Source organism: Alligator sinensis, unplaced genomic scaffold (genome assembly GCF_000455745.1).
Source record: "Alligator sinensis unplaced genomic scaffold, ASM45574v1 scaffold12_1, whole genome shotgun sequence".
NCBI classification, from domain to species: Eukaryota; Metazoa; Chordata; order Crocodylia; family Alligatoridae; genus Alligator; species Alligator sinensis.
In genome coordinates, this window is record NW_005841973.1 from 2,357,526 (window position 1) to 2,373,115 (window position 15,590).

The 15,590-nt window shown below is 45.9% G+C and overlaps 1 protein-coding gene across 1 annotated transcript in view; it reads right to left on the reverse strand.

Annotated features, from left to right (window-relative positions):
* The window catches only part of ALMS1 (ALMS1, centrosome and basal body associated protein), a 140,448-nt gene extending 126,456 nt beyond the window's left edge, over positions 1–13,992 (reverse strand). The window contains exon 1 of the mRNA XM_025200700.1: positions 13,936–13,992. Within this exon, the coding sequence (XP_025056485.1) occupies positions 13,936–13,992 (57 nt within the window). The remainder of the gene's footprint in view (positions 1–13,935) is intronic.
* Between the last annotated feature and the right edge of the window lie 1,598 nt (positions 13,993–15,590).

Consider the following 15,590-nt stretch of genomic DNA (forward strand, 5'->3'; position numbering starts at 1 on the left):
CCCTGAAAAAATAGACCTGTTTCAGTCTTTCCCATCTTACATAAGTTCGCTCTTAGTCCCAGTTGCCTCTCCTCCTTCCATCCCGCCTCCCTTTGATCTCCCAGTTCATTGAATGAACTGTTTACATTTATGGTAGGAATGATCCTCTCTGTCACTCAGGCCTATAATCTCAGTGCCGCTTCCAATTTGGGCTTCATTTTGGCTCCCCACAACCAGGCCCTGTTTACATCTTTCTGCATCACATCTCTAAGCTCCCTCTCATATCTCAGTCCCTTTCTTCTAGCCCACAGTGCAGTCTTGTCACACTTATATTCATTTGAACACCACTGCAAGCATTGTTTTCTTAGCCCATTTCTCTGACCACACTGCAATTCTCTTTGTATCTATCCACTAGCACTCTCTTCCCTGTCACACCAGACATCAACTACTTGTCTGCATGCCCAGAGCCCTTTAGAACCGATCTCTATTGTATCTGCCATCACTCCTTCACTATCAAGAGGTCATCTCCCTCCCCTGATTGACCCCTGATGTCAGCCTTCATCGATCATCATCAATGACTCCAGCCACCCCTCACACTGGATAGGAGTCCCCATAAGCAAGCACAAAACCACGTCATGATCCTACTTTAAATCTCCCCTGGAAACCCTCCTCTGCTGTGATGCCAACAAAACATTTGACAATGGCTTGGCTGCTGGTGTGCTGAGCCTGCTGCCTGTCATGCTGATTAACACTGTCGCACTGTTTCCTTGTACTCCCCCATACATCTCTATCCATCTGTTGCCGCTTGTCTTATGCTCCAATTGTAAACTCTTAGGGCCAGGGATTGTCCTTTTGTTCTGTGATCATGCAGTGCTTAGTACAATAGGATCCCCATAAGAGGTGCTCCGAGGTGCTAGCACAATGCAAATGAATAGATAACAATACCACCCACTAAAAGCCACTGGGAGTCTGGTCATCGCCACCCACGAGAGGGGAAAGGGGCCTACAAATGTGTCATCACCGTCAGATAATCAAGGGTGCTGGTGCCACAGTGAGGATGGCTGAGTCCAGCATGGTGGATGAGCGGATGAGTAGACAGCAGGGACGGAGCCGGAGGGGTGCAGTGGTGCACCCACACACCCCTTCAGTTGTACAGTGCATGCACGGGAAGCTCTTTGAGTTCACCAGCATGTCAGTGCAGCTCCTGTCTCCAGGTGTGCCATGAGGTCCCTGTGCTCACCAGCTGTTCAGCACAGGCTCTAACTGCAACCCCTGCTTTCATACAGCTTTGAAGCCCACAGGGTGAGCACCTCGACTATTTGCCCTCCTTTCCTCTCCCCACCCCCACTGAATTCAGCAGCTGGGCAAAGAGGGCCACACAGCTGCAGGGGGTATAGCCGCACTCCCCTTGCCTCAATCCTGGACCCACCTGTGACGTACAGGCCTAGGTGTGAGATGCACCTTTTGTCTTAAAACCTGCAGCACAGCTCAGCCTGTGAGCTGGTCTGCTGCTGCACCCTTCACTTTGTGCACTCTTCCTACCCAGGAGCAGACTACTTCTGTCCAAAGGCATGCTGTCACTGTTGTTTGCTACTTAATGCGGATCGTGAGCTCAGCCCTTCTCAGGGCATGGTAGGAAGTTTAACATCCATGCAAAATAATCTCACCTTGAATTGGCTGGAGCAGGGCTGTCCAGCTTCTAAGGGGGTAGGGACCACATGCCCCACAGGCCATTCCAGCAAGGGCTGCACATTGTGGGGGCTACAGGCTGCATATCATGCAATGAATGGGGTTAGGAGCCCCCCCAACCCACTAAAACTGCGGGCTGGAGGGTACCCCCTCTCCCTCTGGGGCTGTGCCAGGCAGTGGAAGCCAGGAGAGGGAAAGCCCAAAGCAAGAGGCAGTGGCAGCTGGGCAGTCGGACAGCCCTGGGCTGGAGCACTCTTACATGATTTATGTAAGCAAAACACTTGAAAGATGAGCAACACAGAAAAACAGCCCATTTTCAAAGCTGGCTAAATAAATAATGCAGTTATTGAACTGAGCAAGTCTACTATTTTAAGCACATTAAAATGTCTAAACTTAGCAATGTAATTAAAATCCTACTAATCTTAAGCTATCCCTCATGTCATTGCATGATCATTTAAACCTCATAGTCTGATATTACATAGGATCCTTGTGGTTTGGTTTTTGACTATTCTAAATTGATCCTTACTGAATTAGTCATGCAATGAATGTCTTGGAATTTACTTTTTTTTTTTTTTTTCTTTCTTTTTTTTTACGTTTTGCATGTTCTGTTTCTTTCTTATTTTATAGCAGCTGATCTTTTCCCATAAACATTCCTATTTTTGGATGGATTTAAAATGATCTCTCTTTTCATACTTTGCCAAAATAAGAGGCACATGAGAAGCTCTCTGTTTAAATGCCTGCTCTTCAATTAAATATCTACTAGCAGAGATATTACATGACTTTGCTCTTAATCACATTAACAAACTTGATTATTTTAGGAATATACTCTGTCAAGCAGGTTACCTATTTTGGAATGCAATAGCATCATACATTAAATAGAGCAATTAAATGGGAACGTGGAACACATAACAGATATGTGAGGAGTTTCAAGATTTTCAAGATACTGTAAAAGCAGCAGAGGAAAACCAAAAACAGGCATTATCTTTTTAAGTCCCACTTCTCCCTGTTCATAAGTTCCAACATTATTAAACAGAAAAATGGGGCTTCTTGAAGAGAGGTTATGATTATTTTATGATATTATTAATGGGGGCTTTCTACCTAGATCCCTTCATTCTCCTCTTGTATATATCCCAAAGTACTCTGCAGATTTTAGATCCAGTAATCACTCTACCCACCCCACTACAGAAATGCAGCAGCATTGGAATGAAAATGTAACAACATTTTAGCAATGCACAGTAATGCTACATAGCAATGTATGCCCAGGCATAGAAAAAATGCTTTATCCAGCTTATTCACATGGGGAAGAAGACATATATATATATATATATATATATATATATGCTTTATGGCACCCAGAAACCTCAATCAAGTGCAGGAAGCCAATGTACTAGGTGCTGTGCAGACACAGAAAGGAGCCATTCTCTGCCTTAACAGGATTGCAGACTAAAGAAGACAGGTAGAAGAAAATTATGCTTTTTAATAGATACGCTGGGTCTGGCCTTTCCTTAGATGCCTCTTCTCTACAGTTTTCCCTTCAATGACGATGGCAGAGAGGGGGGAAGAGAAACACCAGCTCAATCTGTTTTCCCAACATGGGAGAGGGTCTCCCATTTACAGTTCAGAGCAAAAAGTCATCGTCCTTGTTGGATCCCAATATATTCCATGCATCAGGTATCCAGGTTGTATCCATGTTGGTCTAAAGGCAAAAGGAATCACAACTCATGGTAGAGGTGATATCTTTTATTACACCAACTAGATTTTTGCAAAAAAAAAAAGTCTTTAATTGCAATATATTCCATCGCATTCACTGTAGCAGTCCTAGCTTTGGCTGTTTCTCTGTCAGTATTGACTGGTGAAACTCCATTGAGTTGAATGGACTTCTCCCAACCTACACTCGCAGAGAATTTAGTCTATTTTTTTAAAGGCCTTCTGCCTCTTCCATTTCCCGAGCCAAAGATATATATATAAAATCTGTTTGTGTTCTAATGTCATTTGTTCTCTAATGTTATTTTCTTTTTTTGAAGCTGACTCATTACAGAGATTTTAGTTGCTAGGTCACCGCAGAACCCCACAATGTAGCCGTTGCAGTCAAGACATCTGCTGCAGCTCTACAAGGTGGTCGGCTACTTCATGCTACCAACCCCAAAAGCCCAGCCAGGAGCTGGGTAAAATGTCAGGAGCATTTCAGGAGTGAAGATGGAGCCCACCCCACAGTTAATCTCACACATTTTGCAATCACAGAATCATAGACAATGAGGACTGGAAGGGAGCTCAGGAGGTCACATCTAGTCCAAGCCCCTGCTCAAAGCAGGACCAGCCCCAACTCCATCATCTCAGCCAAGGCTTTGTCTAGCCAGGTCTTAAACACCTCCAAGGATGGAGACTCCACCACCTCTCTGGGGAGCCTGTTCCAGTGTTTTACTACCCTCCTCATGAGGAAGTCCTTCCTAAATGTCTAACCTCAACTTCCCTTGCTGCAACGTGAGCCGATTGCTCCTTGTCCTGTCATCTGCCCCCACTGAGAACAGCCCAGCTCCATCCTCTTTGCAGCCACCATGCAGGGAGGTGAAGGCTGCTATTCAATCCCCCTTCAGTGCTGTGGGTGCACTCCATCCCATCTTCCAGGTCATTGATGAAGATATTGAACAAATCTGGCCCCAGAACCGACCCTGGGGCACTTCACTTGATACCAGCTGCCAACTAGACATTGAGCCATTGATTACTACCCTCTGAGCCTGATGATCCACCCAGTTTTCTATTCACCTTCCAGTCCATTCATCTACCTTAGCTTCCTTGTGAGACTGCTATGGGAGATGGTATCAAAAGCCTTGCCAAAGTCAAGGCACACCACATCCACTGCTCTTCCTGCATCCACAGAGCCAGTCATCTCATCATAATTAGCAATCAGGTTGGTCAGGCATGACTTGCCCTTGGTGCTTAGAAAATCCATAAATTCATTCCTTGGATAAATTATTTTATTTGGGGGGGGGGGGGGGGGGGGGGGGCGAGGTTTCCCCTACTCTAGCTGCAGCTCTTCCTCTCCCAACCCTTCCATTACAGAAAAAAATATATAAGAAGATGAGTAACTAAAAGGGGATTTTATTCCCATTCATTACTATTCTGTTGTTTCCTGGCCTGTTTCCTTTTTACATATTCCCAGCCCTAGACTATTAAAGAGAAATCTTATGAAGTCCCAATCATGACAGCAGATCTCTGCCCTACAGGTTAGTCAAAAGTGATTGATCAACCTTCAGAGCACGGCCCAACACCCTCACAAGGTCCCCTAGTCCAGCCTCCTGCTCAAGGCATGATCATCCATGACTAAAACATCCCAAGTGCCTGTCCAAACTGCTCTTGAACATTTCCAGGGATGGATTTGCTTTATAGACCTCTGGAAACAGAAGGAGATTATATTGAGGGGGATATGACATGCCCTGGGAAGCAGCAGAGCCATATTCATGCAGCACTACACCCAGACAAATTCATACAGCAGTGTCCTTGACCTGGGCATGTCATCGTCATCAGTGATCTTTTTATTTGAGGTTGATCTCTACCACAGTTCATGGAGGTAACTTAAGGGTCCGATCCTGGAGTTACAGATCCACCCGCAGGGGTGGTTGCAGATGTTTCTGCAGGGGAGAGTAGGCTGTAGGCTGGGATTTCTTTCTTTTTCCTTCCTCTGCTCTCTTCTCTACTTCGAGGGCAAGATGCCTTACCTCAAAATGGGCTGCCGCTTGCTTGACATTGCTGCATCGTTGGATTCAGTTAGACTCCAGCTTCTCCCAGCTCTTGATTTCAGCATCCATTTTCTTGAGGTATGCTTTCATTGTGTCCGTGTAGTGTTTCCTTTGACCACCATTAGATCTCAGACCATTACTAAAATTTACTCAGGCTATTACTAAACTAAGCTGAGAATACAGTTCTTGTTTTGGGAGTTGAAAATTGGGCATCTGCACGCAACGTCTGGTCCAGCAAAGCTGGTTCTTGAGGATCACCAACTCAATGCTGGTAATATTGACTTCATCAAGGAGGCTGGCATTTGTGGGTGATATTCCCATTTCATGTGGAGGATTTTCTGGAGGCATCGTTGGTGATGCCTCTCCAGGCTCTTGAGATGACAATGGTAGGTGAGCCACATTTCCCATCCAGAAAGGAAAGTAGGGATGGTGACTGCATTGTGAGCCTGGATCTTGGTGTCTTTCCAGGGACTGCAATCAATAAAGACATGCCAAAGTAATTCCCATAGGCAGCACTTGTGCCCTGGATCCAAATGGCCTGGGCACAGCATTTAGGAATATGGCTGCCTCCCAACCCAGAAGTTGTAGAGCTGTCGTCCCGCAGCAGAAGGCGATGACATACTGCATCCTCTCATCAGGCACAGAAAATTCCTACCTGGCTTCAGTCCAGGATGAATTCTTCAAATTTGGGTTAAAAGGTCCATTTCAGCAAGTCCTGGAGGCTCCAAAATCTGGAACAGTCCAAGAAAATCCAGGCCTATAGGTTACTTTAGGTCACTCCCAGTAGGGACTGGATAATATGCATCAGCAACTTAGAAATAACAGACCTCAGCATCCAGCGTGTGTTTTCTTTATACAGTAGAGGTGCCTAGTTGCTGAAAATGTACCTGTGTGCCAGGGGGTGGGATAATGTGGGCAGCGCATACATCAAAACCAAGCTGAATGGGACCTAAGTGGTGCACTGGCCTCCTGCTGAGCTCACCCTGGAAGGGAGAAGATAAACCAATGTTGTGTGCAAATATCACCACATGTTATTTGCTACTAGGATATACAGAATTAAGGCATAAAGCTACCAGGTCTGTTCTTTTAGGTCAAGCTGTAGATGCTCATGCTTTTAGATCCAGAAATCCCAGATTCAATTTCCACAGATAATAATCCATCTAGGGCTGTTGTTCTTAACCTTTTTAGATGTGAGGCCCCCCTCGGAAAATGTCAGCTCTTTGTTTTCACTATTTTTTTAGTGCAGAAAAATAATAGAAAATAATAGAAAAATATTCTTCTGTTGCAAAGAACTCAGACATAGCACAACCGGGTAGAGTGTTTTTAACACAGATTCCTCTCTGAAATCTCTGGGTTCATCATACGAATCATGTTTATACACCGACCAGTGCTAACGTTGTGTAACACCTCACAGTGCCCTTGAATGGATCTCAAGGCACCCTAGCGTGCTGCAACACCCCAGTTGAGAATCACACTGATCGAGGGGCATTGTTTCAAACAAAGATGCATATTATTTCATGTAAGATTGTCCTTGTCACACAACCAGTGGTTTCTTCGTGTTGCTTGCAGTTCTGTAGGGTCCAGGCTGCTCCTCTTCATTATCTGATGAACTTCATTTCTTTCCATCCCCTTCTCTGCTGTGTCTCAGTTGCATCACCCTCTTCTCTAGATGGTTTCCATTCCTCCTTGATGTTCTTATAATATGCCAACATTAACTTCTTGATGTTTTAGTGACTAACACTTCCCTTTTGCCAGCCATTCTGAATCATTTTGGCTGGTTCAGCATATATCTACAGTGCTGACACACACCATTATTCTTGGATGCAACATTTCTAAAGGGATTACATCCTTTCCATTTGCTAGCAAGAGCCTGCTTTCTTCTGTTGCCTTTTTTGGCTACAGGATTACCATGAATTTGCATGCAAAAATGGTAGACCACATGTTCTGTGGTTCAGAGTCTAATTAAACTTCCACTGATGTCACTGGGAGCCTTTTCCTTGACTTGAATGAGAATTGGGTTGGATCCTTTGAGTTTTAAATAAATTTATTGAAACCATTTTTGGATCCATCTGTGAAGCAGATTTTCCCTGGTTCCATCGTGTGTTGCCCAGTGGCTTCAACATGAAACTAATGTTTAAAGAAAACCCTGAGATGACCTGAAGCAGCCTTCATAGTTTCATAGTTTCACAGTTTTAGGGTCGGAAGGGACCTAATAGATCTTCTAGCCCGACCCCCCGCCAGGGCGGGAGAACAACAAAAGAACCCTAAACAAAAAACGGGACTCAAATGAGTCCAGCCAGGTAGGTATCCAGCCTCTTCTTAAAGATCCCCAGGGTAGGGGCCAGCACCACCTCCCTTGGAAGTTGGTTCCAGCTCCTAGCCGCCCTAACTGTGAAGTAGTTTTTTCGGATGTCCAATCTGTACCTCCTCTCCATCAACTTGTGCCCATTACTCCTTGTTATGCCAGCGGGGGCTAGGGGAAACAACGTCTCCCCCAAACCCTTCTGGTTCCCCCTAGTGAGTTTATAGACGGTCACCAGGTCCCCTCTCAGCCTTCTCTTGTGGAGGCTGAATAGGTTCAGGTCCCGCAGTCTCTCACTGTAGGGTCTGCCCTGTTGTCCCCGGATCATGCGGGTGGCCCTCCTCTGGACCCTCTCCATGTTGTCCACATCCCTCCTGAAATGGGGCGCACAGAACTGGACACAATACTCCAGCTGCGGCCTGACCAGCGTCGCATAGAGGGGGAGGATCACCTCCCTGGCTCTACTCGAGATGCACCTGTGGATGCACGACAAGGTCCGGTTAGCCCTGCCAACCATGACCTCGCATTGTCGGCCCATGTTCATCTTGGAGTCAATAATGACACCAAGATCCCTTTCCGCCTCCGTGCTCTCAAGTAGGGAGTTCCCCATCGTATAAGTGTGCTGCTGGTTCCTACTACCCAAGTGCAGCACCCTGCACTTGTCCGTATTGAAACGCATCCTGTTCCTGTCTGCCCACCCCTGTAACCTATCCAGATCCTTCTGCAATCTCTCTCTCCCTGCTAGCGTGCTCACCTCCCCCCAAATTTTGGTGTCATCAGCGAATTTAAACAGGTTGCTTTCCACCCCAACATCAAGATCGCTGATGAAGAAATTGAACAGCGCAGGGCCCAGGACCGAGCCCTGGGGGACTCCACTACCCACCTCCCCCCAAGTCGAGTATGATCCATCCACCACCACCATCCACCACCACCCTTCCGTCATTCAAAGCATCCAAACACTAAGGCTTGATTTTGCAAAGCAGAACTTACCCCAGCTAGTTTCACAACCCGAGTATCTACTTTGTGAGCTACTGACTCTGGTTTCTGTTTGAAAGTTCAGGGTTGAAACAAGGATTAACCAACAATTTCAATTTCACTGCCCTATTTTTGGTCTCCTGTCAGGCCAGGCCACTCTTGGTCCACTACCTGGTACCATGTAACCAGTACAGCCTGTTCCATGGTTGGGTTGTTGGCAACTAAAGTGGTGCCCCCACCTGGGCTTGCCTGGGTGAGAAGGATGTGTGGACACCCAGCAGGACTAAAAACGAGACCTGTCAAAGAGCAGATGAGCTCCCTGTGAGCCAACAGCCATCCATACCTGGAGAGGAGATGGGCACCAGCAGGTCACTCTGCCCGAAGAAACTCCAATGATGAAAGCAACTCAGCTAGAGTTGTTACAGCATCTAAGGTGCCCAAATGGTCGCAGCAGCCTTGGGACCAACTGACTGATTTTTGGTTACTTCTAACTTCACCAAACTTTAAGCATTTGGACGCAAATCATATATGCCAAATCTCTGTTTCAGGCTGAACTGTACTGGAAGGTTTTTGGCTAAACAAGTGAGCAGTATTCAGAATCAAGGCTAGGGGAAAACAGGATGGTCTGCCATGCAAAAACAATTCTTGTGGCGCTTTGATGCAAAGTACTCCCATGCTTTGAAACAGGGACACTCGATTTAGCCGACAGGTGGCTTTTGGGACACAGGTTTGCCTTTTGCTCTTCGCATGCAAATCTACCCAAATTTAGCCACGTTATAATTTTTTTAAAATAAATCGCATTTTACTTATGCTCAGAGACTTATTGAAGCTTCACGGCTAAATTATCTGCACATTCTGCCCTCACCGGGTGCATCTACATAAGACACTTTACTGCAGAGCCGAATAGTTAGCTCCGCAGTAAAGCATCACCATCTACATATGCAGTGTTATTAGGCCAGAGTAAACTCATTAACTCTTCTGTTAGGATAGTACTGCCTAACACAAGTAGTATCCTATGATGGAGTTATTTACCCCACTGCTGTGCACATGCAGACCATGACCGGGTTTCACTGGGGCACAAGGGTGCTACAGTGGAGGGGCTACCTGATGGCTAGCCCCTGCACTGTAGCACCTTCATGCCCCAGCCAGCCTCTCCACAGCATGTTGAGCTGTGGGGGAGCAGCTTTGGGCTTGCAGGCTGACTCTCCAGGCCCCTTGCCAGCCGGGGCTGTGCTGCCGTGGCTCAATCATAGAATCACAAAAAGTTAAGGTTGGATGGGACCTAACAAGGTCACATCTAGTCCAACCCACTGCTCAAAGCAGGACCAGCCCCAAATACATCGTTCCACCCAAGGCTTTCTCTAGCTCAGTTTTGAAAACCCGCAAGGATGGAGATTGCACCACCTCTCTGGGTAGTCTGTTCCAGTGTTTTACTGCCCTCCTAGTGAGAAAATTAATCCTAATATCTAACCTCAACTTCCCTTGCTGCAACTTGAGCCCATTGCTCCTTGTTCTGTCATCTGCCACCACTGAGAACAGTCCAGCTCCATCCCCTTTCAAACCTTCCTTCAGGTAGTTGAAGGCTGCTATTCAATCCTCCTTCAGTCTTGTCTTCTCTAGACTAAATAAGCCGAGTTCCCTCAGTCTTCCCACATAAGTCATGTGCTCCAGCCCCTCAATCATTTTTATTGCCCTCCTCTGGACTCTCTCCAATGTGTCCACTTCCTTTCTGTAGTGAGGGGCCAAAACTGGACACAGAACTCCAGATGTGGCCTCCCCAGTGCTGAATAGAGGGGAAGAATCACTGCCCTTTATCTGCTCCCACCAATGCAGCCCAGGAGGCCGATAGCCTTCTTGGCAACAAGGGCACACTGCTGGCTCCTGTTCAGCTTCTTGCCCCCTATCACCCCCAGGTCCTTTTCTGCAGACCTCCTGCCCAGCCAGTCATCCCCCCAGCCTGTCCCGGTGCATGGGATTGCTCCATCCTAAGTGCCGGACTTTGCACTTGTCCTTGTTGAACCTCATGAGATTTCATAGAATCATAGAAGTCAGGTCGGAAGGGACCTTATAGATCTTCAAGTCCGACCCCCTGCCTGGGCAGGAGGAAAACTGGACTCCAATGACCCCAGCCAGGTAGGCATCAAGCCTCTTCTTAAAGACCCCCAGGGTAGGAGCCAGCGCCACTTCCCTTGGAAGTTGGTTCCAGATCCTAGCCGCCCTGACTGTGAAGTAGTTCTTACGGATGTCTAATCTAAACCTACTCTCCAACAACTTGTGGGCGTTATTCCTTGTTATCCCGGGGCACGCTAGGGGAAACAAGGTCTCCTCCAAACCCTTCTGGTCCCCCCGCTAGTGAGTTTATAGACAGTCACAAGGTCCCCCCTCAGCCTTCTCTTGTGAAGGCTGAACAGGTTTAGGTCCCATAGCTTCTCATTGTAGGGTCTGCCCTGCTGTCCCCGGATCATGCGGGTGGCCCTCCTCTGGACCCTCTCAATGTTGTCCACATCCCTCTTGAAGTGAGGTGCCCAGGACTGGACACAATACTCCAGCTGTGGCCTGACCAGTGTCGCGTAGAGGAGGAGGATCACCTCCTTGGCCCTACTCGAGATGCACCTGTGGATGCAGGATAGGGTTCGATTAGCCCTGCCGACCGTGACCTCACATTGTCGGCCCATGTTCATCTTGGAGTCATTCATGACTCCAAGATCCCTTTCTGCCTCCGTGCTCTCAAGAAGGGAGTTTCCCATCTTATAAGTGTGCTGCTGATTACTACAGCCCAAGTGCAGCACCCTGCAATTGTCCGTATTGAAACGCATCCTGTTTTTGTTAGCCCACCCCTGCAACCTATCCAGGTCTTGCTGCAGTCTTTCCCTCCCTGCTAGCGTGCCCACCTCACCCCAAAGTTTGGTATCATCAGCAAATTTAAACAGGTTGCTTTTCACCCCGTCGTCCAAATCACTGATAAAGAAATTGAACAGCGCGGGCCCAAGGACCGAGCCCTGGGGGACTCCGCTGCCCACTTCCCCCCAGGTCGAATATGACCCGTCCACCACCACCCTCTGAGTACGACCCTTCAGCCAATTTGCAATCCATCTGACCGTGTAGGCATCGATGCCACAGTCGCCTAGTTTTTTAATGAGAATGGGGTGGGAGACAGTGTCAAAGGCCTTGCTGAAGTCCAGAAAGACTACATCCACGGCGACACCTGCATCCAATGCTTTTGTGACCTGATCGTAAAAGGCAATCAGGTTGGTCTGACATGACCTGCCCATCACCTGCAGACTTGCTGAGGGTGCACTCTATGCCATCTTCTCGGTTGCTGATGAAGACATTGAATAAAACTGGCCCCAGGACCAATCCCTAGGACACTCCACTTGATACCTGCTGCCAACTAGACATTGAGCCATTGATTACTACTCTCCAGCCAATTTTCTTCTATCCCCTTTACAGTCCATTCATCCAGTCCATACTGCCTTAGCTTGCCTGCAAGAATGTTTTGGGAGACCTTATCAAAACCTTTGCTAAAATCAAGTTATATCCCATCCACTGGTCTCCCTACATCCACAGAGCCAGTCATCTCATCGTAGAAGGCAATCGGGTTGGTCAGGTATGTCTTGCCCCTGGTGAATCCATGCTGACTGTTCCTAATCACCTTCTTCTCCTCCAAGTGCTTAGAAATGGATTCCTTAAGGACCTGCTCCATGATTTTTCCAGGGACTGAGGTAAGGCTGACTAGTCTGTAGTTCCCTGGATCCTCTTTTTTCCCTTTCTTAAATATGGGCACTATGTTTTCCCTTTTCAAATCATCACCTTCCAATTATCAAGTGACATCCACAGAGCTTTTGAGCATGCACCAGGCAAGGGATAGCAAAGTTCACAAGAACTTCCCCAGCTGTTGCAGGCCAGTCGTGGAATGGAAAATCTCTCCTGAGCTCTCACTAGATTTGGCCGGCATAGAGGAGGCAGTGCATGTCTTGAGTACAGAGGAAAGGAGGCAGCTGAGGGAACAGATTTGGATAGAGATTGGAAGGAAAATGTAACTGAGAACAAGCAGAAGAGCTGGAACCGAAAGGAACTGACTAGGAAAGCGACTAGGAGGCACATACAATCTCCATTTAGGAATTTTCTGTCCTCTGTTCAATTTGGAACATAGCTTTATACATGCGATATAACTACATTGCAATACATCCACTCCATTCTGCACTGAGGAGGGCACATCTGGAGTCCTGTGTCCAGTTTTGCGCCCCCCGCTACAAAAAGTATGTGTACAAGTTGGAGAGAGTCCAGAGGAAGGCGATGAAAATGGTTAGGGGGCTGGAGGACGTGACTGGTGAGGGGAGGCTGAAGGAACTGAGCTGATTTAGTCTGCGGAAGAGAAGACTGAGGCAGGATTTAAAAGCAGCCTTCAACTCCCTGAAGGGTGTTTCCAAAGAGGATGGAGCTGGGCTGTTCTCAGTGGGGGCAGATGACAGGACAAGGAGCAATGGGCTCAAGTTGCAGCAAGGGAAGTTTAGGTTAGATATTAGGAAAAACTCTCACTAGGAGGGTAGTGAAGGACTGGAACATTATCTCCAGAGAGGTGGTGGAGTCTTTGAGCAGTGGGTTGGACTAGATATGACCTCCTGAGGTCCTTTCACACCCTCATTTTCTATGATTCTGTGATACATAGCATATCTAATGATGACAAATGGCAGAGGCATGTGAAAAATTCCACTTAATATGCACTTGTTCTAATTTCACCCCAAAATGGCACTGCTGGAAGGGGCTTGAAAGACAAAATTCAGAGATAGGAGTAAATCCTCTTGCAAAAAGTGCTGTGGGATCTTTAACGACCACTAGCAGGAAGAGATTCAGTTTTACAACTTTCTTAGAAGTTTCATTTAAGACCAACCTGTTATTATGAGTCAGATATTCAGCTGGTGTATCTCGGTGTAGCTCCATTGACTTCATTGTCCCTATGATTTTTTTTTTAATGAAATGAAGTGCTTATTTTTCATTAACTTGAACATGACAAGGGGGAAATGAGATGTGACAAACGGAAGAAAATATTCCCAGCTCAGTTCAGACGAGAGCTTGGCATTTACAAAAACTGGTTGTTTTTCGCACATCCAAGAAGTATCAAATAATATTAATCACTGTGTACAGTGACTGCAGAGGAAGCCGGAGTCGTAGCAATGAAGGGTTATCATCACAGAAGAGAATAAGAAGGTGGAAAACCACATTTGCTGATGCAATATATGTTATAGGCGTTACCTGACTGTCACCCTGAAAAGTCACAATAAACGCCAGCAACACGTAATCTCCTTTCATGTCTTCTTTAAAAAAATGGATTCCTTCTCCACATTATATGTTGTTCGTGTTTTCAGAGAACGCCATATTTTCTCGCATACAACACATCATGTTTTCCCCAAAATCAGTTCCTCAAAATCAGAGTGGATGTATTAAGCAAGGAAGCTGATTTTATACCTTGGATAGAAGTGCTGTGCTTTGGTTCCTGCTGCCCTGTACTATTTAGGCAGTGGAAAGAGTCAGTTGACCTAATGGTTCTTTGGTCTTCACTCCAGAGATGCTAACAATCCTATTTTCTTTTTTAATGGTCTTATTGTTCCACTAATCAAGCTAACCTTTCATAGGGCAATTTGTCTGTTTGCCAGCTGCTCCTACTCTCTCTCCTCCTATTTCACAGCCTCGGAAACTCTAACTCTTTTCAAATTCACAGATCCATCACTAGAAACCAGTCTTCAGCAGCAGCTAGGGTTTCAGCTTTAGTTCTGCAAGAAAGGGAGGGTGAAGATTAGGATCTGCCCCTGTTCTATGCAGCCATAACTCTGAAAAAAATCTTTTTTTCTTCATTCTGCCTTTCAAAACAAGGTATGTATTATATTCCAGGGCATGGTGCCTGTGAGAAAATACAGCAGTTTGTGCTTATTTGATTTTATGCTATCACCAGCTGAACCCAACTTCAAAACAAAATTCATGGGGTAAAGTTAGTAAAATGAAGAATATCTATCAGGTTCCACACCAGCACTGGTTGCATTTCAGGGATGAGTAAAGGTTGTGTTGAGATGATGTTGTTGGCATGACAATTCAGGAGACAGGCAGAAGCCAACGATTCTTGTGGGTGGTATCTTTTATTGCACCAACACAACAGTATGGTGGATATAGACATTGGCAAGCTTTTGGATATCATAGTACCCTTCCTCAGGCCTCCAGAGACCAGTGAAAATATTCAAGAGACAAAGATTTTTGGGGTGATATATTTATTGGATTAATTGCGTAGTTGGGATAGAGTTAGACAACTTTTCAATGCAAGACATTCTTCAGGTCTGAGGAGAAAAGCAAGCACAGAGATAGTAAAAAAAAACAGTTAATAGAACTATGAAGTGTGTTGGGGGGAAGAAATTCTCAGGGGTAGCAGATAAATAAACTATTAGAAAAGAAAAGAAGTTCAATACTGAGAGATCAAGGCCTATCAAAAGGGAGGAGTGTCATTATCACCTTTCATGTGTGGGAAGAATTTAGGAATAAGGTAGGTTATAATGCACCATAAGACCAAAATCAGTGTTAAGTCCTTGGTTCCTAGTGTCCAGACAGCTTATGAATTTTTGTTCCCAAGTTTGCCTTTCAAAGGTGTTAGGTGAATACATATTGACAGAAGGAAAGAAAGAAAGAAAGAAAATATTATCTATATAAATATATATATTTACATATAACATATATATTTTAATATTTTATACAATATATACTAAATATGCATCAATATATATCCACCTACCACCTTTAAAAGGCAAACTTGGGAACAAAAAATCAGTTGCTTTTGGGCCACTAATATGTATCTATAGTGTGTGTGTGTGTGTGTGTGTGTATAAATATATATACACACATATTAGTGGCCCAAAAGCAACTGA